This window comes from Aquila chrysaetos, chromosome 10, assembly GCF_900496995.4.
Source record: "Aquila chrysaetos chrysaetos chromosome 10, bAquChr1.4, whole genome shotgun sequence".
Lineage (NCBI taxonomy): Eukaryota > Metazoa > Chordata > Aves > Accipitriformes > Accipitridae > Aquila > Aquila chrysaetos.
Genome location: NC_044013.1, coordinates 11,321,708 through 11,347,400, shown reverse-complemented (window position 1 = coordinate 11,347,400; position 25,693 = coordinate 11,321,708). Strand labels below are relative to the sequence as shown.

Sequence of the window (25,693 nt, the reverse complement as noted above, 5' to 3'; positions counted from 1 at the left end):
AGCGGCTTATAGGGTCATGCAGGGTGGCTGCCTCCAGGGGCTGCCGTCCCCCGGGCTGGAGCACATGCCAAGCCCAGATGGCCACTGACGCCCAGGCAGGGTGTCCTCGCTTAGCTGACTGAGGAGCCTGCGCTTGCCATGCATAAAGCCTCATCAGTCTCTGATAGCAACCAGAGAGATGAATCAGCAAAGGATGGAGTCAGAGTGTGAGCAGCGATAGCAGAAGAGCAGCACACTCACGCCCCTGCATCTGTACCGTGGTTACCTGGGTGAGACCATGTCTGTCAGCTGGACGTGAGCACCATTGCTCTGGGGCTGGTGTTGCTCCTCTGGAGAGCAGCTGGTGAGGGATGATGAAAGCAGTGTCCTGAAAGATGCATCCCATCACACAGACTTCATCCAACAGCTACCTCAGGAGTCTGGAAGTAGCTGTTGCTTGCTGAGACCATGGGGAGAGAGCAAAACCATTGCAAGGGGGAGAAACTGGAGCAAGGCTTGTAAAGGGCTGAAAACTCAGCTAAAAAATCCAGCACAATATAGCCTACAGCCCAGTCTGTGTCTGTGTTGTGGTTTAAGCCCAGCCAGCAACGAAGCACCACGCAGCCGCTCACTCACTTCCCCCCTGCAGTGGGATGGGGGAGAGAATGGGGGAAAAAAAGGTAAAGCTCATGGGTTGAGACAAGAAGAGTTTAATAGAACAGGAAGGAAGAAAATAATAATAATAACAATAATAAAATGACAACAATAATAAAAGAATTGGAACATACAAAACAAGTGATGCACAATGCAGTTGCTCATCACTCACTGACCGATGCCCAATTAGTTCCTGAGCAGCGAACCCCTTCCCCAGGCCAACTCCCCCCAGTTTATATACTAGGCATGTTGTCACATGGTATGGAATATGCCTTTGGCCAGTTGGGTCAGCTGCCCTGGCTGTGTCCCTTCCCAACTTCTTGTGCCCCTCCAGCCTTCTTGCTGGCTGGGCATCAGAAGCTGAAAAATCCTTGACTTAGTCTGAACATTACTTAGTAACAACTGAAAACATCAGTGTGTTATCAACATTCTTCTCATACTGAACCCAAAACATAACACTATACCAGCTACTAGAAAGAAAATTAACTCTATCCCAGCCAAAACCAGGACAGTCTGTGAGGAGAGATCCTGGGACCAGGAAAAGCCCCAGGGAAGAAGTAAATTAGAGAGAAGTTTACTCTGGGACTTAACTGTGCTTTCCCTGTCTCTCCTCTCCTTTCAGGTTTCTGAGCTCCAGGCAGGGCTGGTCAGTGGCAGACAGTCACACGGATGTCCCTTCTTTAAGCAGTGGGGCAATTCTGCTGTCCCCTGTCCCTCCAGGGAGACCTGTGCCACCTGTGGGGAACGTCCTCAGCTTGGCATACCTGCGTGGTACCCAGCAGCACGGGATGAGCATCCACCAGCAGCACCCCGCTGCTGCAGTCTGCTCACCACAAACGCTCTGCTCCTTGCAACGGGACCCCCTGCAGACCCATCTCCATATTCTGGCAGCTGGGGAGGTGCTCGTGCAGCAGCCGCCCGTCTCATTGCACATCCCATCCGGCACAGGGACAACACGAAACACGGGGCAGCTGAGCTACAGGGAGCTGTGGCAGCCCAGAGCTCAGGCAGCAGTAATGCATATTCCCTGTTAGCAGGTGAATGATGCTGTGCCCAGAATCTCGCCGGTGGAAGGGGCCACCAGGGACTGCTGTCAGTAGCACCCCAGGGCAGGTAGAAACGCAGGGGGATGCAGACAGTGTGGCCTCGTGTCTTTGGCTCCCCTTCTCAAGGCTGCCAACCCAGGAACAGCAGGATGCCGAGAGTGGAGGAAGCCCAGCAGTTCATCTGGCAGAAACCTCTGCTGAGAAGCGCAGGAGAGGCCCAAATGAGCAAAGAACGGAGGAATAGCCTGTGAGTCAGTGTCCGTGCTGTCAGCTTGGCCAGAGCCCAGGGCGTGGGAGGAAGGGAGTGAGGCGGAAGGGTTGGGATGCAGAGTGCGTCTGGCTTTCACATTTGCTGACTTACTTGTGGTCTGCAGTTTTCTTTTTACCTGCAGGACTTGGTTCGGTGCTCAGGTAAATCTTTCAGGTGTGCAGGAGGGCTGAACAACGTAAGCATGTCGTGGCTGTTGCCTACCTCTTCTCCCAGCAGCAGGAGTTCCTCCAAGGGTGCTTGGGGCAGACAGACCCCTCTCTGCATCTGGTAAGTGAGCATCAGCTGTCCTGGGTAAGCTCAGGACAGCCCTCTGTGCCCAGATACCCTGTGCCAGGGCTCATGGCCTGCCTCTGTCACCTCTGACGCTGTGTGGGCATAGCCCCAACCTAACCAGGCTCCCTGCCAGCGTGGCATGGGCCAGGAAGAGCTGAGTTTAGGCACTAATTGCATACCTGACCTGGAGGTGAGATGACACATGTCCCATAGCTCTCTGCTGAGGCACCCAAGGATGCTCCAAGAGCATCAGAGCTGCTGGCCCCCAGGCAGGACACATGAGGGGAAATCAGCCTCCTGCTAGGTACATGGTTCCTCCATGCAGACCTCCTGTGATCCTCCTCATTGTAAGTCTTACCACCCTGGGGACCCCTTGACACAGGTCCCACTCAACCCTGATGAACGAGGAGCCCCAAACCCATCTAAAATAAGACCAAATCTGGAGCTGCCTGCCAAGGCTTAGCGATGCCTTGTGGGCCATCATCTATGCAGAGGGAAAAGCCAGGGAGCAACCAAATGCTCAGAGAGGACAACAAACGCAGAAGAGAAAAGAGTTAAAAATGTAGGAACAGGGACTGGGAGGATGCCCCAGAAAGCAGAGCGTCCCCACCACACTCATCATTCCCAGAGCTGATGGATGCTGCCCCATGACGCTGTGTCCAGGGGGATCCACGGATGAGGGAGTAAGAAAAAGCCCCACAGTCTATGGGTGTTCCCACCCCCCTGCCCAGCCACTGTGGGATACTGGGTTTGATGGACCTCCAGTCTAACCCAGTCTCGCCTCATTTCAATTTTCATGAGCTAATTTCAATTTTAAAAGCTCCCCTGGAATTATATTGCTTTCAGAAAATGTTTGGCCCGTGTGCTACTGGCCTGCAAGTCCCTGGTGAAACCAAAGGGAAACGTGTCTGCAAAACCTGAGGAATATTTATCAGGCTGATTTTGAGTTCAGGTCATCAGCAATTACCTTGACTTGTCTTCCCCTGCTCCTGCCAATTTACCAGGGCAACGTCTCGGAAACTCTCCTCATTTGGAGAGAACAGGATGTAATTAGCCAGATAATCTGCTGATTCTCCTGTCGAGCTCTGTGTGGCTGGTCTCGACACGGGCAGTGGCTGTGCAGGCTGGATCAGACCTGATTTCTGGTGCTGTTTATGCACTTAGTGCTACGTAGGCAGGAAGAAAGATGCTGTCCTGCCCTCAGGCAATGACAAATCCACTTCTTGGATCATTCTTCAAGCTGCAACCCCTGGGCTGAAACCATCTGGGAGCTTTTGTTCTGGGGTTAGCTTCTTTGCAGAGGCAACAGGATTCCCAAGGGTACGCGGATACCTATTTTTGAAAAGGATGGGGATGATTTATTTCCCTAGGGCAGCTCATTTCTATTTTCTCACTGTGTCCATCCTTGCTGCTTTATTCCAAATCTCTAGCTAAGGTCAAGCAACTCAGCCACAAGGTGCAGCACAGCAAGGGCTCAGTCACAAGTTACTGGGCGCAGATGGCACCACATAAGCGATGCCTGAACATTTTAGCTGGTAAGGGAAATTTCAGGGAATACCCAATGCTGCAGAGTCCTTCAGGAGACAGAGGAGAGTTGTTTTCTACTAAGTCAGTCCTGAACCTCCAATTCAACCGATGAAAAGGGATGCCGCATGTTGCACATTACACTCTTCTCCTACTCACAATGCAGCAAAGACCCCTCAGCGCTACCGTGGGGGCTGTACAGGCTGCCTGTGACACTGGGACAGTACTGTAGGTCTATGATTGAGTTGTGCCTCCCTTAATTTCCCCCGTCACCAGGATGGAAAGGCCATACTGTGTACCTTGGGCTGATAAGTGCGTGCCACCTTCCACCCTGGGGAAAGACCCTGCCTCAGAGATGGGGGTGCAAGTGCCCTGTGTTTCTTTCTCGGATCACAGTTGAACTGTGTATCAGCTCCTTGAGTCTCTGGCTGATCAGTCAGTGGGTAGGTGCAGAGTTGCTAGCAGATGAGAGCAGCAAGGACCAGAGCAGGGTGTCACAGCAGGGCAGTTTATGGGGAGCAAGGGAGACCAAGAATCCAAGAGAGGCTGGTGAGGAGACAGAGCAGGGGCTGTGAACGCCTGTCCCATGTGGAGAGAGGGGCAGAAGCGTGACAACAGGGCAGGCCAGCGAGCACCAGGTTCTGCAGGACCCAGCACTGGTAAAGGCCCTCCTGCTGCCAGGCTCGGGTCTCTCTGCAGCCCTCCTGCTGCCAGCCTGCTAGGAGCTCCCTGGGGAAATATCCCAGCCTGTTTTCCTGGTTTTGAATGTGGGGGTTATCATACAGTTTTCTGTCACTAAAAAATGAGCAGGCAGCAGTGCTGTGTGAGCTGTGCCAGGCAAGAGGGACTGCAGCACTGTGACTGGCAGCAGAGAGAGGTGGCAGAGGAGGGATTCAGCCAAGGGCACGCTTTCTGTGCCGAGGACTGTCTGCGGCCGATCCCTTCTGAGGGCCAGGCCAATATTGAAGCACGTTAGGAGGGCCCACCAGACCTGCATGAGGGTAGAGCCCAGGCTGGGGCAGGGATGGCTGGGGAGATCGGGATGCACGAAGCTGACAGTGTCCGAGCAGAGGGCACAGCCAGACACCATCACCTGCAGCTCCCAAGCAGGGGCTGCTTCGCCAAGCTGGGGGTAAGACAAACGCCATCCCCACCCCCAGAAACCACATTTTCTTTCCTCTCCTCCTCACTGGAACTGTTTCTGGGTGGGCTCCAAGAGGTCCCTCAGCGACTGTGGATTTTGGTCGTCACTCCTTGATGGAAGGTGAGTGCCAAAGGGCTGGTTCACAGCAAGGCTGGCCTTTGCCGAAACAGCGGATGGGCATCTGGAAATGCAGCACAAGCACATGGCAGCTAGGAAGCGTATCAATTTTTCCTACACTGGAAATCCCCGGGGTTGCACCAAAGTACTACACGCACCCCGAGGTCATCTGGGAAATGCCCGTGTGTGGGACATTCAGGCCTTCCCCTCGCCTCCGCTGGGTCCTGGCTGTCCCCTGTCATGGCGGGGAGCGCCGCTCTCCCCTCCGCCCTCTCCCTCCTCGGGGGCTGCCGGTGAAAAGGCCTCTCTCCCCCGCTCCCGAGGCACAGGCATGTGGGCCGGCAGCGCTGCCGCTGCCCCTGCGAGCGACCGGCTCCCACCGCTCAGCCTGAGGAAGATCCACTTGGCAATGGCAGATCTTCTCCACGCAGGTGCCGGCGGACGGGGCGAAAGGCTGGGGAGGCAAGGAGGGGCTCCCGAAGCACTCCTGGAGCTGCCCTCTCCGCCTACCCTCACCTCGGGCCCTGCCTTCTGCTAGGCTGGCTGACGCTCAGGGAGCGGGGGCCCCGGCAGGGCCTGCCCGGCTCTCCGGGGCCGGGCTCCGCTCAACCGGCCGGCCGGGGCCGCAGGGGCGGGGACCGGGGACCGCTGCCAGGCCGCGAAGGCGCGCCGCCGCCCCGCGCTCTTCTGTCCCCGCCGAGCTCCCGTCGGTGCTTCCGGCGCGGAACCGGAAGCGGAAGGGGGGAGCTGAGGCAGCGTGAGGAGATGGCGGCCCGCGGCACGGCGAGGCGGGGGACCGGCGCGGGGGTGGCCCGCGGGCCCGACCCGCAGGAAGAGCCGCCGCCGCCGCTCCAGGCCGTGCTGGTCGCCGACAGCTTCAACCGCCGCTTCTTCCCTATCTCCAAAGACCGGCCGCGGGTGAGAAATTCCCCTCACCCTCTCCCCGCCTGCTGCCGCCTCCCCCGGGCCGGTTCCCCCGGGGCCGCCTGTCCTATCCCGGCCCGGCCCCGTCCCTGGCGGGGCTGCAGCGGGCAGGCCTCTGACGAAAGGCGGAGTGCTCGCCGGCAGCGAGGGTCGGGCCCGGGGTCGCGGCGTGCCCCGCCGTGCGAGCCCCGGGCTGGGCCGGGGGAAGGCGAGGCCCCCCTAGCCGCTCCCGGCAGGTCCTGGGGTGCTACCGGGCCCCTGCCTCCGCCCGGGGCTCGGGCAGCCCCCACCGCCGCGGCTTTTCCCGCTTTCCCCCACGCTGTGGAGGCCTCTGACCGGTTCTCATTTGTAAGAGTTTATATCCCCCGCTGGAGAGGCAGCGAGGATCTCGTTGCTGCGTTGGTGCTGTTCGCTCTTCCATATGGCAAGGCAAACTGCGCCGTTTGCTTTTCGTCTGTCGCTGATGCAGGAGCAGCAGCGGGTTTGGGCAGGCTTGTTTCGGATAGAGGAAAGGAGCAAAGTCTTCGTCCTTGCCAGCAGTAATGGGTAAAAGAATATGGCCAGAAAAATGGATGGGGAAAGCGCTGTAATTATCCTGATCAGAAGGCTGTATGTTAAAGGAAAGAGTGCTTCTGGAGAGTTTAGGTCTGAACAATTATCTTACTTTGTTTGCTGATTAAATGTTTGTGGTGGTCATAATTATACACGCGAGCTCAAGCCTGAAACAAAACAGCACCAAGAATGAATTAAAGAGTAGTATGAGATCACTCAGTTGTGAATCAGTAACTCGGTTTAAAAGTGTGGCTTGAATCTGAAGTCAAGCGAATACTCACTTCACTTTAGGTTGGTGGGTTGGTTTTTTTTTTTTTTTTTCTTGTTTAATTCTGGACAGTCATATTGCTGTGGCTTCATCATTCATGTCTGACAGGTTTTTCTTGAAACAGTTAAAGCCTGAGTCAGGGAATCAGCACTCTGGGATTTTTTTTTTTTTTTTTTTTTTAGTGTCTTTCATTTATCTGAGTCTTCTTAAAGAGTTTTCTGTGTGATAACTTCACTTTTTTTTTTTATGCCTTCCTTTCTGAACTGAGGATCTGCCCCTATAGAAAATCAAAAGCTAGCTCTTACCGTTTAGATCAACTCTAAAAATTTTTGATAAAAGGTGGTGGAGCAGTTACTCGTGTTATTTTTCTGGTACTACTGATGATATTATATCCTCAAGTTGGAAGGGGCTGTTGCTGTTGTTGAGGTACAGAGCATTTGTTCAGCTATCCATATGTTTTTCATTTTTGGGGTTTTTTTTAGGCTCTTTTACCTATGGCAAATGTGGCCATGATTGACTATACCTTGGAGTTCCTAACAGCAACTGGAGTGGAAGAAACCTTTGTTTTCTGCTGCTGGAAGTCAGCTGAGATAAAAGAGCATTTACAGTAAGAATCTCTTCCTCTTTTTAGTTTTATCACAGAAAGGATTCTTCTGTCCTCCAGCAAGCCTCAGAGGTCTTACTGATCCTTCTGATGAAAACTGTGTGCAAGAGATTCCCTTTCAACGGTTGTCTCCTAGCACATCTCAAAAAAGACCATTCCTCCTGTGAAGGAGTGTGGTTGTGCAGTGTATTAAAAGGGTTGAGTGTTTTGGGACTGCAGTTATATTGGCATTTAACTTTTCTTGTCTAAAAGCAGGGGTTTCCTGTGGGTAGCCATGTAAATTAGAGTACCACCCTTTGCGTTATGCTCTGTCTTGGTATGCCATGCAGCATATGGAAACAACTCTCTCAACATCTTTGCCTCTGCATGCTGCAGGTTTGCAAGCTAAAGAGAAGCATGCAGTCTTTTCCCTGCCTGACGTACTGCTTTCTGAGAAAAAAAGTTTGGGTTGTGTGTAACTTTTCCTTCTCCTTTGTCAAAACTTGGCTCACAGTGGAGTCGGGTTTCCTAAGTTTCCATAAGCTACGGTCTCAAAGTCTAACCCTCTTCAGTTCATCTGCTGTGTGCAAATGAGCATACCTAAGCCTATCGATAGTGGGCTCATAATCGCGTTCTCCCTGCATTCACTTACAGATGTGGCATGCACTGGAGCACTGTGTCCTAGCGTGTTCTCTATAGAAATATCCTCTTTATGCCTTCCTGATGTGTTTTTCTCCTTCCAGAAAATCTAAGTGGTGCCGCCACACCTCTCCCAACACGGTGCGCTTTGTGACTTCGGACCTGTACCGCTCCCTTGGTGATGTGCTACGAGACGTTGATGCCAAGTCCCTTGTTCGTTCCGACTTCATTCTCGTCACTGGAGATGTGGTGTCCAATTTCAACATATCAAAAGCCCTGGAAGAGCACAAGTACGTGTTGAAAGAGTGTACGCTTGCCTGGCATGCTGAGACTGGGCTCTAACTCTCTGAAGAGTGATTTTAAAGCTCTGCCCTTCTTTTTCAGGTTGCGTCGTAAGATGGAAAAGAATGTTTCTGTGATGACGATGATATTCAAGGAGTCCTCACCTGGTCACCATGCCAGGTGCAAAGAGGATGACATTGTTATTGCTATGGACAGTGCCACAAACCGTGTCCTTCACTACCAGAGAACCCAGGGGCTGAAACGCTTCCGCTTTCCTATGGTGCGTCTGGAACCTGACAGGTGGAAAAGGGCTGCAGTGGTGAAGCAGCCCACCCCAAGGAGGAGGTCCTCCTTGAGTGAGGGCTGGGGAACTGTGCTTGCTGCTTCTTTTGGAGGAGCAGATGATAGGAAGTAACTGTTGGTAAAGTGGCTTTTTTTTTCCTTTAACCTTTATTTGAGGCTTGATGACATTGTGCTGGGACACACATTTGGGATTCATTTCAGAGTATGATGATGGGGCAGACATGTTTCTCACAATTCAGTTTTTGCATTTATTTTATTCCTTTTCTCCATGTGAAACAAAGGAGGGGTGGATGATTTGTGCTGTCACAGGGGTTCCCAAATTGGGATGCATATACTGCTATCATACACAAACCATTTTGAAGCGGCACTGAGCCTGGCATGGGGGGTGGAATAACAGCACATGCAAGGGGTAGTAATTCCTATTACCTCTGCCTGTACTCTTCGACTAATAATGTAGTAAATGCTTTGTAAATGTCTATGGAGGCACTTTCTTCAGTGAGATAGATGGATCTTTTTCTTTTTTCAGCTTGGAACTAAGACTCTGATTATATGGCGTTTTCATCCCCAAATCAGTAATCAGTAGATTATTTTTTACCTTCAGTTGAAAGCACAAATCACTGTAGGAAACCAAAAAGGAAAAACCAAAGCAAAAAACAACAACAGAAAAACAACCCACAGCTGTAAAAACCCACAGGGGGTATGGAAACTATGAATACTTCTTTTGATTTATTAATGTTCTTTGTACATTTGTAGCTCCAAGCAACTAAGGTAAAGAGCCTATTGGAGGAAAAGTTTGTTCGAAGTACAAGCTGTTTCTTGGTGAGCTGCACTGTGTAAAGATGAGGCCAGTCTCTTCTGACTGACATGCAGCTCTGTGTGTGACCAGGCTGTGCCTGCTAAGCTTGTGTTTCAGTGTAGATTGTAGATTCCTCTGAGCTTCAGAACTTCAGGTAGTTTAATAATTCAATCAATAGTGCCCCTGGGTTATAGAAGGCTTTTGGGGTTCAGTACTGTGTAAGGCACTCAGATCATCTGAATTTTTTCCTCTTTCAGAGTCTGTTCCAGAACTCTATTGAGAACGTTGAGGTGCGCCATGACTTGCTGGATTGTCATATCAGCATCTGCTCTCCGCAGGTGAGTTCTGCCCTTTTGAGGCTCCAAAATTCAATCTGCATTGCTCCCTTTGTCCTGCTGGTGTGCAGGGGGTGCATTCGGCTTGAGTGTACTAGGTTTCGAAACCAGAACTCTCGGTTGTGCTCAGTGACTGAGCTGAGAGATTGAGCGATCATGTGGCACTGCTCTGTGGACTGTGTGGGTACTCAGTCTGCATCTGGCATCTGCTGCTCAAGCCCAGGCAGAACTAGACGGTGGATGCATTGGTAGACTGGCTGATTTGGCATAGGATGAAACTGTTCTGGAAAATAAGCGATTTCACTTCCGAGTATAGTAACATCTGTGGAGCAGAGGTGATGGCTGTGCTATGGAAAAGTGTCAGTACTTGCAAGCTGGTACTGTGTTAGGGTAACATTCGGGGTTATTCCAGCCTAGGCTCACTAACGTCTCTTCCACATATGAAAAAGCTAGTCTACAGGCTTCCTTTGGGAATGAAACTACAAAGTGAGGCTGTGCAGATTGCTTGGAAATGCTAAAGCACTGTTTTGCCCCTTCTGAAAACCAGAATCTATTCATAGTCTCTGATAGGAGGAGGAGATGGGATGGTCAACACTCCTATCAGGAGGAATCAAAGCTTTATTCAAGGCAAGAGCATCACTTTCCTGTACTGTATAATTCAGCTCTCTCAGAACCACTGAACAGCCTTTAATTATCTGGCTTCCCTGGCAACATTTTCTGCTAATTATATTATTTCCTTATCTTTTATTCCTGGCAGGTGGCTGAGCTGTTCACAGACAATTTTGACTACCAGACACGAGATGACTTTGTGCGTGGTCTGTTGGTGAATGAGGAGGTAAGGAGAGGGTTGTTACAAGGGAGATCCTATTACCTTGCATTAGAGAATCTTCTGACATGCTCCTGCCTATCTCCCAGGTCCTGGGGAACCAGATCCATATGCATGTAACAACAGAAGAGTACGGTGCCCATATATGCAACCTGCTAATGTATGAAGCCGTGTGCTCTGACATCATCCGGCGCTGGGTTTATCCTTTGACTCCAGAGATGAATTTCACTGATGACAAGAATCAGAGTTACACCCATTCTAAACACAACATTTATCGAGGGGTGGATGTTAGCCTTGGCCACGGCAGCGTGCTGGAAGAGAACGTACTCATTGGGCAGGGAACGGTCATCGGCAGCAACTGCTCCATAACAAACAGCGTTATTGGGCAGAACTGTAGGATAGGTGAGTACCAGAATGGGGAACTTGCATGCCTTGCCAGGCAAAGGCACAGGTTGTTGGGATTTAAAGTGCATTTGGCTCTGAGAGGGGATGATAGGTGGGTACTAATTGACTTCTAATGGGAAGAAAGGAGAAAAGCTTGGTTTTCCAGCAGAGGAAATAGATTAATTTTCAGGGTGCCATAATGATGCTGAAAGGTGGAAGGCAATTCATGCAAATAAGTCATTTCAGCAGTAGAGAATGCATGATGTTTACTGATCTAGAGTTATCACCCACCAACATCCTGCAAATGAGGGACATCTGTCCCTGTCTTTGTGAGCTGCCTGGTACTCCTTCATCCTAGTCTTGGCTGGAATTTTTTTGTGAGTTGGCTGTATTTATGCAAAACCAAGATGTCATTTGCTACTGTCAACTTGTTAAGTCTCTGTAGAGAACAAACTCATCTTTTAGCTTTGGGTAAGAAATGGCCCTAGGCCTCTTAAGGCCAATTTTTACCTTTCAGCTAACATCCATCATGCATCAAGGGCATTGGGATTCAGTAAGGTGCTTTCTAGTGGGCTCAGCAGTGTGGGAGAGCAGCAAACTGCCTTGCTCAACATATTTGTGCTTGGTGATGTGTAACAGGTGATAAAGTAATTTTGGACGGAGCTTTTGTCTGGGACAGAGTACACATAGCAGATAACGTGGAGATCTGCCATTCTGTTATCTGCGATGAAGCTGAAGTGAAGGAGAAAGTAAAGCTAAAGCCCCACTGTGTCCTCTCTTCTCAGGTGAGCTGTATTTATGTCTGTTCTGCTTTCTGCCTTTCTTGGCAGGTTACTAGACTTACGGTAGACCATAGCAGAATACAGGCCTGCTCCAAGCCTTTTTGCAGAGGTGGGCGATATGCTACTGCTCCCATCTTTTTCTTCCTTTTGTTTGGCTAGGGTAGTATGGTATGTGATCTAGCAGTGCTGATGTCTTCACTTATACTTGTTAGTATACAGCTTGTCTGGAGCAGCTGTTGTCCGTGCTGGTGGAGGTACAAGGGGGCGATCAGGGTATTTCTTCATTAAGGTATGTTGCACATATTTGCAGGTAGTAGTAGGTCCTGGCATCACTCTTTCTGAGGGCACAGTGATCTCTCTGCACCCACCAGATGAGGAGGAAGAGGATGATGACCAGTTCAGTGATGATTCTGGCGTGAACAAGGAGGAAAGCAAAGTGAAACTGAAAGGTATGAGAGTCTCTGGCTCCATGCACTCAGGCTATGCAGAGGGCTTTGCCTTCCATGATCTTTTGGGGTCTTTCCCTCCCCCATTCTAGACTCTACAGTGCCAGGCCGGAGCTTAGTGCTGCATTCAGCTTGGAACATGTATTTTCAGTAGGGCAAGCAAGGATATTTGGCTCAAGTTGGACAGTGAGATGTACCTCAGTACCTCAGTATTAAAATCTTTGGAGAGTCAGCTTTTCTTAGAGCCTTGTAAGACACAATAAGCTGAAGTTGGAAGAGATGTTCAGTTCAAGGGAGGTTGCAAGATCTACGTCCTCATACCTGGACTGTGTCCAAGGACTTTGTCCATGTGAAATACTGTTTCTGTCAGTTTGGGTTTGTCGAGGGATCTAAACACAGTCAGATGAATGTTGCTGCTGTAGGGAGCAGTAAGTCAGTCGCTTGTCAAGGCAAGTGAGAAGATAAAAGCTGAAATCCCTATGCATCTGCAGGAATCCTGGCTCCCTCTCATTGAAGGATATTTAGGGGCAGTCATATGCAGGTTATACCGGTCTATTTCAGGTTTGCCTCTAAGCTGATGCAGTACATCTACCTCCGAATAACTGTTTCTTTTTCAGGTTACAATAAAAAGGATGTAGGCTCAGAGGGCAGAGGCTATCTCTGGAAAGCAGATGACAAGAATGAAGAGGATGAAGAAGAGCAGAGACAAAGCCTATGGGGTGAGGAAAAGTTTAGTGTAGTCACCTGGGGATGGACAGACAGACCTGTGTCAGGGAAGCTGGCTGAGTAGGACCCTGGTAATTGTGTTCGGAGTAAGACCTGGGCTTTGTGAAGCAGACTGGCTCCAGATAACATGTGTGTGTGGAGGCAAGGTGAGAGGTGAAAGCAGGTGGTGAACCAGATTCTCTCTCTTCCTGTGCTCGATGTTTATTATATCTTTGACTTATGCTAACACACACAACTGTCTGTGCTGTGAATGGCGCACTGTGGGATACCAGGCCCTCCCTTAGAGGGAATATGCTTTGGCTATTCCGGGTGCTGCTGGCTTTCTTCCTGCTAGTGACAGTGTCTGCTGACATTGCTCCACCATGAGTCAGCAGTCTGCGCAAAATGCGTTTGCTTCTGTCCCTGTCCTTTGTTGTCTGCCTGCAGACTCTTAAAAAGTCCCATTATCCTAGTGCCAGCTGTAGCATTCCCTCTGCAGCAAATCTAATCATCTGGACCTGTAAGCAGAAGCTTCCTTGCAAGGACAGATAGTTGCTGACTTGGTTGGGAAGTCCGTGGGACACCTGGTACCTCATGCATATGACAGCTGCAGCTTTTGAGTGTTGAATGCTGTGTCTTCTCTTCTTCATCAGGCCCAGCTATGCATTCAGAGGAAGAGAGCGAGTCGGACAGTGACCTCAGCATGGGCTCTGAGGAGCCAGACAGTCGGGCAGCGTCCCCTCAGCTAGATGATATCAAAGGTGAGAGATGGGCTGTTAAGAAGTATGGTGAGCCTGCAGGTCATGCAGTGAGTGTGAGATTTGTGCTGTATTCTCTAGGTGTATTGGAAAATTTGTAGATGTCTAGAATATGTTTGTTTCCTGACCTCACTTCCTTAATTTCCTCTGTGTTGCTCTTGTGATAACCCAAGGCAGCCAAGGATAAGAAGCAAGACAAAGAACCTCCATCTTTCTCACCCCTGATCACTGGGCCGTCATGAAAGTGACCTCCCTGAGTTGTCTGTTTAAATGGCAGTGTCATTGCCTGAACTCAGAGATTGTGTGAAGGTTCAGCAGAGTTTCCCTGTGTAGACAGCTTACTGCTGTAATCATGCTGGAGAATTAAATGTCCTTGTAGGACCTGCCTCTTTTGGCAGATATATTTTGGTGTTCTTTTGTTGTGTTAAGCTTACCTGGATTTGAAAGGTGTTCAAGCCAAATTGGGAAAAAAAGCACGCCTTTTTCATGTTAAAATATCTCCCCTAAGGAAATGAAACCAATAAATTTTAGGTTTGAGTTCACATCTTTAGTTAGGGGAAGATGACGTTTGTCTGAATAGGAAAGGCTAGATTGTGAAAGTGTAATAGAAACTCTACTCTTTTAAAAGGTTGCCAAAGTAAATAGCTTGGTACTGGTTTGTGTGGATAGATCAATGGTATCCAGTAGGTCGACTCCTTTATTTGAATTATATTCCACTACTTATAAGTGTAGTTAATGTGGGTTTGTGCCAGCTTACGGAGAACAAATGGACATCTGTGTCAGAATGCTTCCTTTAGGGATACAGTTTCTTCAGTAATGAACAGTTTGAAGAATCTATGCTCTTCCCTCTCATGTCTAACTATCTGTCCTTTCCTTCATTAGTTTTCCAGAATGAGGTTCTGGGTACGTTACAGAGGGGTGAAGAAGAAAACATTTCCTGTGACAACCTGGTCCTGGAAATCAACTCCCTCAAGTGAGTTTTCCCTTAGGGATGCTGTCCCTTATGCTGAACAGTTGGGTTTGACAGTGGATCTAGAAAGAAGAGGAGAAACCATGTGAATACCCACGTTCAATTGTTAAACATTAATTTTATCAGTATAGAGCATGAGAAATGCAGATTAGAGATCATGACTGAATGATGACAGGAGTTGATGGAGAATACCAGCTGCATCTATAGCATCCTCAGTGGTTAGGCTTTTCCTGCCCCAATTCTTGTAACAAGAGATTGAATTGCTATTAAGTAACTGTGGACTGAAGAGAGCAAGCCAGTTCTTGGCACAGACTGCCTGTAAGTTCATTCAGGGGCTGCTGCTCTGTGCATTGCAATATTCAACCAGCTGCCTGCAGCTGGGGCTGTGCTGTGGTGTGGCTTGTCCACTCTTATTACAGCAGCAAGTCTAGAACGCATAATCAGAGTGCCTTTTACGTAGTATTTCTCAAATACAAACCTGTTTTCCTTCTTTTGCGCAACAGTATTCCTACAGCACTCTAGTAAATGTGAGAGTGCTGTCCCTGCAGCAGCTTGTTCCACTGTGATAGCAGATTTTCAGGACTTGTGGCCTTATGCAGGGCCTGATGCAATGCAAGGTGGTTTTACTGCCTGAATATTTGGAAAACCAAACAAACAAATAAAAAACAAGTCTGGAAAATGAAAATAATTTTCTGCTGTATCTCTGTGAAGAGGCGTGGTCTGCAGAGATCAGATGGTGTGAAATGTTGGGGATTTTTGCCTTTTTCCTCGCAGGTATGCATATAACATTGGCCTGAAGGAGATGATGCAGGTGCTCAGTAAAGTGATCCTGGAGTTCCCACTGCAGCAGCTGGATGCAAACCTGGACTCCCAGAACTATTTCTCAGCATTACTTCCTGTGAGTCCCGCTCCATTTGATTCTCCTTTGGGCTTGTCTCCTAGTGTGTAGGAGTCTGTCTGGATGCCCCAGGTAGTTCCTGGCTGAGAAGTCTTTTTGGTTAAGACTGAAGCCACTTGAACTCCTTGAGTTCATGAGCCTCTTTGTCTTCTATAGAAGTAAAAGTGAACTGAAACTATTGTACCTGCTTGACAGAACTCAGCTGAGACTGTAGATGTGGGGAGCTCTACTTCAGAACCTATGTTTGTTTCTGTTACCTGTGTGTGATAGTCGAAGTGCATCGCTGGTAGAAGAGAAAAGAGAGGGACTGTTAGAGATGTCTTTACAGGCTTGCATTCCAGGAACCTGGTTCCAATCCATCATAAGCCCTGTCCCTGGGGCAGCAGGGAGCGCTCCTCTCCCAATGGGATCCTTTCCAAGGTCTTACTTGTCTGCATACTGTAATTGCTGCCAATTTTTTTCCAGCCAAATGCAAAGGCATGATATTGTTGTCTTTGAGCAAAGATACGCAGTTCTGTTGTATCTCTAAAGAGATGGGTTGTATAATTGGGTGAGAGCAATTTCTGTTTCCTGACTTAAGGGGGACAAAATAGGGTAGGATCTGCTTTAAAAATCAGGCAGTCTTATCTTAATGGTTTTGTCGATCCAAGCTGAAGCTGTTGTAGTATTTTTGTCTCTTTGCTATAGCCCATTTATGTATTTGAGTTTGCAAGCTCTACAGGTTACAAAGGTGCTCTTTCAGAATGAATGGGTCTGACACATGTTTGGGAAGGACTACTTTAATTTTTTTAGGAGGTGGAGCTAAAGAGGAACACTAGACATCCCATAATCCTTTCTCTGAGGAAGTATGTGCTTTCAATTGATGGGGAAGGGTGGAAAACTAATTCTTCTTTATGTACGTGTAAGCATGGCACTTAATTCATCCCCTGGAAGTGTGGAGATGCCTTCTGTAGGAAACATCCATGTGAACTGATCTGTTCATCAGATGGCTGAGTGAGATTTTGCTGTTCACTCTGTTTAAATTCTGCTTGCTTTTGTTCATTTTTCCAGACTGTTTTCTTGAATAACGTGTCCTGTCCTGGAAGGAGAGAATTGAAGGAGGAGGACTGAAGAAAATGTTAGAGCAGGTGTTAGATTCTAAGCAGAAAGCAGTACATCTAGACAACAGGTTGTGTGGAGTTGGTAGCTGTGTAGGATGGTCGTGGGTTTTTTTCCAGCTAGGATACAGCATGTCTTTCTGTCTCCCAGATTGGGCTCCTAATCTAGTATGAGTAGGACAGGAGAGCTTCACTGCAGCACCCAGTCAGAAGAGCACCCAGCACCTGCGATAAAGGATACTATACAAATGTATAATGTTTTGTGTAATTGCCTTGCTGATGCTCATGTTTAACAGCAGAAACAGCAAATCAACTTGCCTTTAGTGCAAAGCGATAATAATCTAAATGTAATGTTCAGGGTGACCATGCCCCATGTCATGGACAAGTGGGATTTCTCTAGGCAGGGAATTGTGTGGCATGTGCATTTATGAAACACAAATTATCCTTAGATTTATCAAAGAGCGCCAAGTGTCAAATCAGTTGACCATCATGGCAGCCACTTTCTCCAGATGCTCCTTTGTAAAGAACAACCAGGAAGTTTTTTAGATAATCCTTCTCTGGGACAGTTTTGTGCCTCAGTGTCTTTACTGTGTGCGGAATTGTGCTGGCATTCTGTACTGAAATCAGCAGGAAGGCAGTATCCTGGTGAGGTATACTGTTAATGTTCAATTGCACATGTGATGTTAGTCACTGTTACAATAACCCAGTATGTTTGAGTTGAGATGTGCCTCTAATGGAGGTAGTGAACGAGCCTTCAAAGACATTAAACAGACATTGATGGTCTTCCTGGACAGCAACTTTGTGTATTTACCAACAGTGCTCTGAAGAGAAGAGACCATTTCTTCGGGCAGAACATGCATGTTTGTACAGCATCTGAAACAGTGGCTTTTCTGCAACTTCTGGTTCCATAGTTAGTAAAAAGTACACTCCATTAATTTACTAATACGCACACCCTGAGAATCCCAAGCATTAGCTTGGTATAGGTTAGTACCTAATGAAAGCATGTAGCTGAAGTGTGTAGCTGTGCAGCTAAAGCTGCCTCAGTCAATAGCAGTATTAGGCTGAGATCTGCTTATGATGTTTTACATGTGGCAAAGTGTTATTTTGTATGAGATGGGGATACTTGCATTCTGAGTGGTGAATATCAGAAGCCCACTGAACTTTACAGAACTGGTTTATGTTTCTCGCTCTCTCTGTAGCTCAACTCTGACTAAGAGATGTTGAAGGAAGATGGGTTGCTTGTGTAAGAGTGATGGTAGAGCGGTCCCAGACACCTCAGGAGGGGAAATTGTAGAAATGCCATAGTTATGATGTATGGTTTGACTTGGAAACCACAGTATGTGCTCTGAAGTGCTGGCCCCCGAGCATGAAGCTCTTAAGTGTTGCAGCAATTTTAGGAAACAAGCATCCGGTAAAGGATATGCCCATGGGTATTTTTCAGATGAAACGTGGAGGCTTGAGAAATAGAGTTGTCCAGTTCGATGTATGTCAGGCATCTTGTTTGGCTCTTGTACAAGTTATAAAGCAGAGGTGGTACAGAAGACCAGACCTTTCCTAGAACTGTAGACATGATTTTAGCAAACGTGGCTGAAGCTGCTGATAAACTGAAGGCTGTGCTTCTGTTGTCACTGAAGCAGCATAAAAAGGTTACATAGGTAAGGATGTCTAAAGGGAGCTGTGGGAGGCAATATAGTTTAGTTTGCTGAGCTGGCCAGGGCCTGCACTGCTGCCCAGCAGCTAGCATGTGTGGTGCACCTCTTCAGGTTTCTCTTAGGGAGCCTTACTCTTTTGTAATGTCATGCAAGTGAACACAACACGGGATCACTTATTCAGGGACAAAATGGATCTCTGCTTTCACTGAAACAATTCATGGTGATCAGCACAGATGCTGTTATGGTGTAACAGGTTGTAATTATAGCTTTGTCCCTTGTGCTTTGCATGTACTTCATGATTGTGTTCTGTGCTGGAGGTAGGGGTAAAATAGGACTGGTGTCGAGACTGTCCTTCTGGAAAAAGAAGAGTGGATCACAAACCTCTTTGAAGTTGATACAGCATCACTGACCAGATCTGATGAAAAATGAATCGACCTGTCAGAGGAATTTGATTGCTTTTTGCATACTGTAGATTGTTTTGAGGAGTTACCCAGGTAGAGTCAAAGCCTGGAAAGTTATGATGTTGTCCGTAGGGCTCTTTGTCAGGCATCTTCACATTTTTCAGTCTTTTACTCAATCTAAAATAATTGCAAGCTTCAATTCCCCAGTTCAGATATTCATGAAACTCTCAAAACAGCCTCTCTGGTCATACAGGCTCATAAGTGTATTTTTGCTAGGGGCTGTGTGAGGCTGAGCCCTACTTTCCCCATTAGCACCATTTACAGTACAGTGCATGTTCTCGACTTGAGATGGTATACTTTTTCTTCTTTCCCTTTCCCAGAAATAGGCATACTTGATTGAGTCCTGGGGTTGTGAGTGTTTATAGCTCTGCTTTCTTTATAAATAACTTGCTTTCAGAAACTCAATAGCTTCTGGTTAGAATTGTGCCTGCTTAGGATTTAAAGGCATTAACAGAAAGGTATTACAAAATATTTCTTAGCCTGGAAGGAACTTGCTAGTAGCTTTACTACATTTGAGGTGAAGATTTCCAAAGGATAATAAAAATGCAGGAGATGCTTATAGAGGAGGGAAGAGTCTTTAGGATTAAGCATTTTGCTAAAGGCTAAAATACTTTCTGGAAATATACCATGCAATCCTCAGTTTTTTGTTGTGATACCATGATGATTAGGATCATTCTGTGCTGTTACTGTTGTTCCTTGAGCCAGTCAATGTACTACTATACAGATCAGTTTGTTTGTACTAATCCCCTTTGCTTCTGCTTGAGGCATGCAAATTCCAGCATGGTTGCATAGCAAATGTGTCTGAAGAGGTGATGGAGTGTAGTATTATGGAGTAATTGAGCATATTATGTAGTAGTTGAGCACTGTTTCGTAATACAGGCTACCTTTGGTAGTCCACGCTAGCCTGGGTTCTAGCTCCGCTATGTGTCCTGGAGTTCTCCATCTGGCAGGGCTACTGCCTGTTAACAATTGTCCTGGACAGAATAATGCTGATTAACCCTGAGTATAGGTGACTCAGAGCTTCTTCATCGCACCCCAAGCCCCTGTGAATTACCTGTTTCCCTTCAAAACAGACCAGATGTGTTCTGTAAGGAGACACTGTTGAAGGCACAGCAAAACAGTATATCTGTATGGGCATGCCAGGGATGTAGTTGCAGGAATGCCTGCTGTTGAGTTAATCCATTTAAAAAGATGTGGAAGTCTGATTTAATTTCCTGCAATGTTTTTGTAAGATGGTCTGGTCACGATGTGGCCAATGAGGAATTTTTGTATCTTATCCTAGTTCTGATACCTTTTAAAACTGTTATGGACAGGGGTCTAAGTATCTTTATTACCTTCTATCCCAGTTTCAGGTCATTCTGTGCTGCTTTGCAGAGCTTTCCCTGCTGCTTGCCTTCCAGATATGTACAACAAGTGAAAAAGCTGTGGGGGACTTGGACAGAAATACTGTTTGAAGAGGCAGCACCAAAATCATTAAACTAAAGACTTCATAAAAAATAAGCCTTGGAGGAGAGAACTGAGATCAGCTAATAGTGTAACAACTTCTTGCCCTTCATCCTTCCCACCCATTCCCTGCAGCAGACTCCGGGATCCAAACAAACTTGCAGGCACACGTGTGACTTGCACTTAGGGGCTGCTCCACTGCGTTCCTGTTTTAGGGGTGGCTATTTTGCACTGTCCACTTCTACTCAGCTGGTAATTATCCTGGCACTATCTTTTTCTCTTTTTTCTTACTTGCACTTCTGCTTTGAAGGAAAGTTCCACTGAAATGTCAGCTGCTCTGTGGGGGGAAGATTTGAGTAGCATGTGTGTACCTCTCCTTATCAGTCTGCTGTGAAGTGATTTTCCTTGAGTACCATATTAAACACATTTATTGTGATAATCTAGTATTCCATCCAGAGAGGCAAAACCAAGAAAGCTAATGGATATCCTCAAAGCTGCTTAGTAAAACCAGGTCCTATCTGCGCATGTGAGACTTAATAGCATCTGTTTCATGGACAGAGTGGGGCAAATATATAAAGTGGTCAGCTGAACGGTTTCTTAAAATGCTTCCCTGGGTCAGTTTCTTAGTGCAGCACAGCTGAGAAACAGGGCTGAGTGCACACATCCGTCTCATAGCTCAGGAACTCTTCTGTTTTTCCTCTGCAGCTGTTGAAGAACTGGACCCCGTTGTTTAAGAACTACATAAAACGGGCGTCAGATCACTTGAATGCCTTATTTGCCATTGAGGAATTCTTCCTAGAACATGACAGTCTCTGCACATCGATAGCTAAAGTGAGTATCCATGCCCAACTCTGAGGACCTGTTTTTGCTAGATGCATGGTGAAATGCATCCTGTTTGCATCATAGGTGTGTTTGCTTTAGAGGAGAGAATTTTGGGGTCTCAGTGGAGAGGGTGTATAGAAAATCCCTCTATAACAATTGCTTTAAAAAAAAAAATTGTATGTCTGCCTGTGCCTCTGAGGGAGCACAGCTGAGGGTGAGTATTAATTACCAGCATGCAGCCTGAAGGGAGCTCTTATTTTGCAGCTTCTAACCTAGATGCCCTTGTTGTGTGACCCTGGAAGAGGCCAGGCCAGAGGCTTGCTTTAGGAAGAGCTTTACTTCATTTGGCTCTCTATGGTCCCTGGGATCTAACTGTCAAATGGTTTATCCTACTTTAGAGTGCAAAACAAGCAAAGCTGGTAATAAGGGTGGGATTTCTTATTCAGGCTGAGCTAGTTATGAAACTGGGAATAAAGGGAAGCTGACATGTGTCTTATTACTTATCTCCCCACTTCTGAGAGTTTTCGGTATATTCCTCCTTGCCTTCCTCCACAAATATTTTGTCCCTGTGTTCTTTCTGCCCTATCGCACTGAGAGTATTTGACTTGGGTCGCAAGTCTTTCCTTTAGCTGTGTCTCAGGAAGCCCCTGTCACTTTTGGAAGAGCTCTCTTAGAGCCTGCTTAACTCTTGGTTCCTCAAGGAAGAGTAATCCTAACTTTTGCTACCAGTGGTTCTGGCTAATGGCAAAGCACTTAAGACTGGAGCCAAAAGCCTTCAGTTTGGTGAGCCAAAATGCCCTTGAATTACAGCAATTGTTTGGCATGTGTCCATTGTTCTAGGGGCCTGGGTTTCCCTGGAGGCTGGGAATTGAAGTGACATTTTATATTTGGAGTTGGCAGCCAGCTTTGTCAGTGCTCTGCTGCAAGGAGACCGACTGCAAAGTGCGTGCTCTGCCTGAGCACAAAGGCACCCTGAGAAAGCATGATTGCATCTTACCCTTGCTGTACTGGGCAGGAGTTTGAGCTGATGAATGACCAATTGCTTTGACACCTGCCATAAGGCACTTTTAAGAGAGAGGAGGAGGGAGCCTGGGGAAGAGCTGGATAGATTCATGCTTTTCTCTGCACATGTCGCTGTTGCGCATATGTGGGCCTGTGTAAGAGTTGCTTGTTAGATCTGCTTTGGGGATGGGTTTTGGGGTGCTTTAAAAAAAGAACTTGAGTAACATCTTGAACTGACACCCTCTGTGGCCCTTTGTTGCCCACAGCACTCTATCATACCCTGCATCCACAGAGCCGAAGCCAATGGGGCTTGAACTTTGACTTATTATGTGTCATAGCATCTAATTGTCAGGAACATAAGGCTTGGTAGGAGAAGCACAGTTATTTTTAACAATAAAAGCAAAATGAAGCAGACTGAGTGCCTTTTTTTGAAGATGGAGCTGGGAGACACAGATTATGTGCAAACTTTGTGCTTGGACATGAGCTAGCCCCAAAAGAGTTTATAGAAAGCCCTGTTGCTCTTTTCTAATTGATGCAGGTGTTGATGACATTTTACCAGCTGGAAATTCTGGAAGAAGATGTAATTCTCAATTGGTTCTCTTTGCGGGACACGTCTGACAAGGGAAAGCAGCTTCGTAAAAACCAGCGGGTAAGTCCCAAAGGTGTTTAAGCACGGGGCGTGGGAGTTGGGGGGGCCAGGGAGAGACATACACGCACAACAGCTGCTAAAAGAAACTTTGAGTGGAGTTCGATGCCACTATTGCCTTCTGTGGAGCAGCTGCCATTACATGGTAGGCCAGTAATGCACCAGTGCACTGAACACTAAGCAACACAACTTCGTTCTCTAGAACAGACATTTCTGTGCATTCTGCCATAATCATCCTGTTTGGATGAGGAATGGAGGTAGTAAGAGAGGGAGATTGTTCCTAGTGGGCTCTCTGTAGCACGAGGCCAGCATTTTCTGAAGTAGCAGCACAACTTCTCTAAGCCAACACCCATTTGAAATGGGCTTTAGGCCAATGCCCTGCATGCTGGCCCCATGCAATTCCTTTGAAGCTTTCATTCCTGGCTCACCAGTCCCTTCACATATATTTCTAAGCGTTTGCTGTACTGAGTGGTTTCATTTGGCTTGTGTTGCAAGGAGCATATAAACGTCCCCCCTCCATCAGGCAGAACTTTGTGCTGCAGTTTGGCTGAGCCCTGTTCCAGTCCTCCTCCCTCGATCTGGAAGAGGAGCAGGGGAAAAAAGCCATCTCTGAAGAACTCCAGCTTTGTCTAAAACCTTTGCAAAGTCAGCTCTTAGTATAGGTCAGCAGTGCTTTCAGCTGCTAATTCAAGCCCAGTTAAAAGGTAAAATGAGCTGCCTTCTTTATAGCAATTTCTCGGGGAGTAGGTTTTTCCCAGCAGAGTGTTCCTAACATGTCTTAGCTAAGGTATCGTCTCTTCTCCCTCAGGCTCTGAAAAATTCTCAAACTTTTGTCCTTTTGCTGAGTGTTGTCGGGATTGTCTGACTGGAGGAGTCTCCCTAAGGAATCTAATCAGTCTGGGTTTGTCTGTGGCATCCCAGTTGTTATTCATCTAAACTTTTGTCTCTCTCTCCCTCAATCTGCCTCTGTGTTTCCTAGAAACACTCTTTCTCTTGTGCATGATAGTGGTGCTCACTGACACAGTGTAGTTGTTGTGCTTGGTGTCACTTGTTACCCAGTTACATTTCTTTCTCTCTGCAGCTCCAGAAGTTTATCCAGTGGCTGGAGGAGGCAGAGGAAGAGTCGTCTGACGGCGACCAAGACTGATATGGTGGCTCGGCATGAGAAGAGGCACTCTCACTGCCTTTCTGGGCCGAGTGGGCAGGGCAAGATCAATGCCAGTGCATGGTGTGTAGATGTGGGGCCTGACATCCAAATGACTGACAATCCCATCATTAATTAAGTTGTGTGTTCCCAACTTTGCCACTTCCCTCCCTCCCTCGCTTGCCCGGTGGTACCTTATGTCAGATGGTTGCAGCCCAGTGCAAAAACCATAGGGGAAAAGTAGGAGGTGGTGATACCTAGAATCCCTCTGGGGCCTGGATATGATATACTATAAGCTATCTTTTGGGAGGTCCTTGTTACTAACACAAAGGGAGCAAATAGATGCAAATGCATACAATGCCCTTATAAATCTAACCATCGGGGTTGTGGAAGAATGGTCATACAGCTAAGTTACCTGGAGTGATAGTTGCTTCTGGAGCTAAGGGAACTCCTGCTGAAGAGACACTGGCAAGGTTGGCAAGTAGGAGCATGTGGATTAGGATCTGGAGTGCAGGACTGGGATTCAGGAGTTCCTGTGCCTAGAGAAGATGCAGTTGTCTGAGAATGCCCAAGGCATTTTGCAGCCTAGAAGGCACTTCTGTGATCCTTCCAAAAGGGAAAATCTCTTGCCATCTGCCGTGCTAGGATCTAACACAAGGTTGCACAGTAGAGTTGGTAAAACCATGTGTTTCCCCCTTCTGTAGAACGGGGGATAATACGTGCTCAGTTCCCCCTGCGGGGGTTAGCTAATAGTGGATGTGCACTGGCCAGTGAAATGCTGTATGGATCACTGTACATCTTAGATGTGATCTGTCTTCTGTACGTCCCCAGCTTAGCAGACATGTTTTAGAGAAGTGTCTGTTTCTTTCTTTATTTTTTTTTTTTTTATAAAAAGGGAGCAGAGGTGCCTGGCTCCTCCTGCTGCACCAACTATACTTGTGTTTTGCTCTGGAGGCACTGACCGTACCAGCTGCTTTAAGAAGGATGCAAGTTCTGAAGTTCTGCTCCAGTGTGAGAAGGAGCAAATGGTATTTCCTTCAACAGCACGTGCTTTTTGTTTCCACATGATTTCAGTTATACAAGCGTGCTTACTTCATGTCCTTTTATTTATTTGAAAACTTCCCTTCCCTCAGACAGCAGGGAAAGTGCTGCAAACCCACTGTAAAGTTCAGCAGCCGCAGAGAACTCGGCATGCAGCAGGGAATGAGTGTGCCTCTGGCACTTTGTTGCCAGCACAGACAATGTGTGGCAGCAATAAGGCCTTTAAGAACAGCTTTCTTGGAAGTGTCACTGTGCTGTGTTCTTCCCTTCTCTCAAAGAACAGCAAAAAAGGCACAGTGAGAATCAGCTTTTGTTCACAGGTGGGTTATTTGTTGGATACGCTGACCTTGCCTCTGCCCCTTCAGGAGGAGCACGGAATAAATCCTGTGCAGGGGGAAATGCACTGGAGCTGCCCACTCAGGATATTTACTTGGCCGTTCCGTGGTGCCACAGTTGTCAGTGAGGGGACAGTGTTGGATGCTGGAGACCAGGGATACTGCCTCTTAAAAACTGATGTTCAGGCAGGGTGATCTTGTGCACTCACACTATCAGTTGCCAGGATTGTGCGTAAATGTGCTTTGTTTTCTGACATCACAAACTCAGTCTTGTAAACGTTGGGGAAATAATTGATATCTGAATTTTCTGTATCTGCCAATATTTAATTCAGGGAGCAAATAAAAACTATGCTGGTGTTACCGGCTTGTTTGCGTTGTTTGACTTTGAATTGTATGTCTCCAGCTGTGGCACGTGCCTGAGCAGGGATTAACGGGTAAGCTAAATAACTCATCGCTGCTTTTTCCTCAAGAGATTTTAAGCACATAATAGGCAGGTAGGAAATCAGCACAGCATTGAATTGGTATAAATGTTCAGTGATAACTCATGACCTCACTGTTTACAAGTAGAGAACAGTTTATTAAAACTTCGGA

At 47.5% G+C, this 25,693-nt stretch overlaps 1 protein-coding gene and 1 long non-coding RNA gene across 2 annotated transcripts; one reads left to right on the top strand and one right to left on the bottom strand.

Moving 5' to 3' along the window:
• Positions 1-4,943: 4,943 nt before the first annotated feature.
• Positions 4,944-5,718, bottom strand: LOC115347335. The gene is made up of 2 exons (XR_003925457.2): positions 5,167-5,718; positions 4,944-5,072 (listed from the first exon to the last, which is right to left on the bottom strand). It is a non-coding gene; the product is annotated as an uncharacterized LOC115347335 (long non-coding RNA).
• Positions 5,719-5,735: 17 nt separating this feature from the next.
• Positions 5,736-25,462, top strand: EIF2B5 (eukaryotic translation initiation factor 2B subunit epsilon). Its single transcript, XM_030028601.2, has 16 exons — positions 5,736-5,926; positions 7,235-7,359; positions 8,079-8,264; positions 8,359-8,536; positions 9,613-9,693; positions 10,448-10,525; positions 10,606-10,918; positions 11,540-11,685; positions 11,993-12,131; positions 12,746-12,847; positions 13,487-13,594; positions 14,474-14,564; positions 15,336-15,459; positions 20,818-20,943; positions 22,475-22,585; positions 23,664-25,462. Exons 1-16 carry the CDS (start codon positions 5,774-5,776, stop codon positions 23,727-23,729), a joined length of 2,127 nt encoding a protein of 708 aa, XP_029884461.1. The 5' UTR covers positions 5,736-5,773; the 3' UTR covers positions 23,730-25,462.
• Positions 25,463-25,693: the final 231 nt, after the last annotated feature.

Excerpts from the sequence above, each read along its gene's own strand:
- EIF2B5 (XM_030028601.2), top strand. The coding sequence starts at position 5,774 with ATGGCGGCCCGCGGCACGGCGAGGCGGGGGACCGGCGCGGGGGTGGCC. Across the intron at positions 13,595-14,473 it reads TCAGCTAGATGATATCAAAG|TTTTCCAGAATGAGGTTCTG; the intron begins GTGAGAGATGGG and ends TTCCTTCATTAG. Across the intron at positions 22,586-23,663 it reads AGCTTCGTAAAAACCAGCGG|CTCCAGAAGTTTATCCAGTG; the intron begins GTAAGTCCCAAA and ends TTCTCTCTGCAG.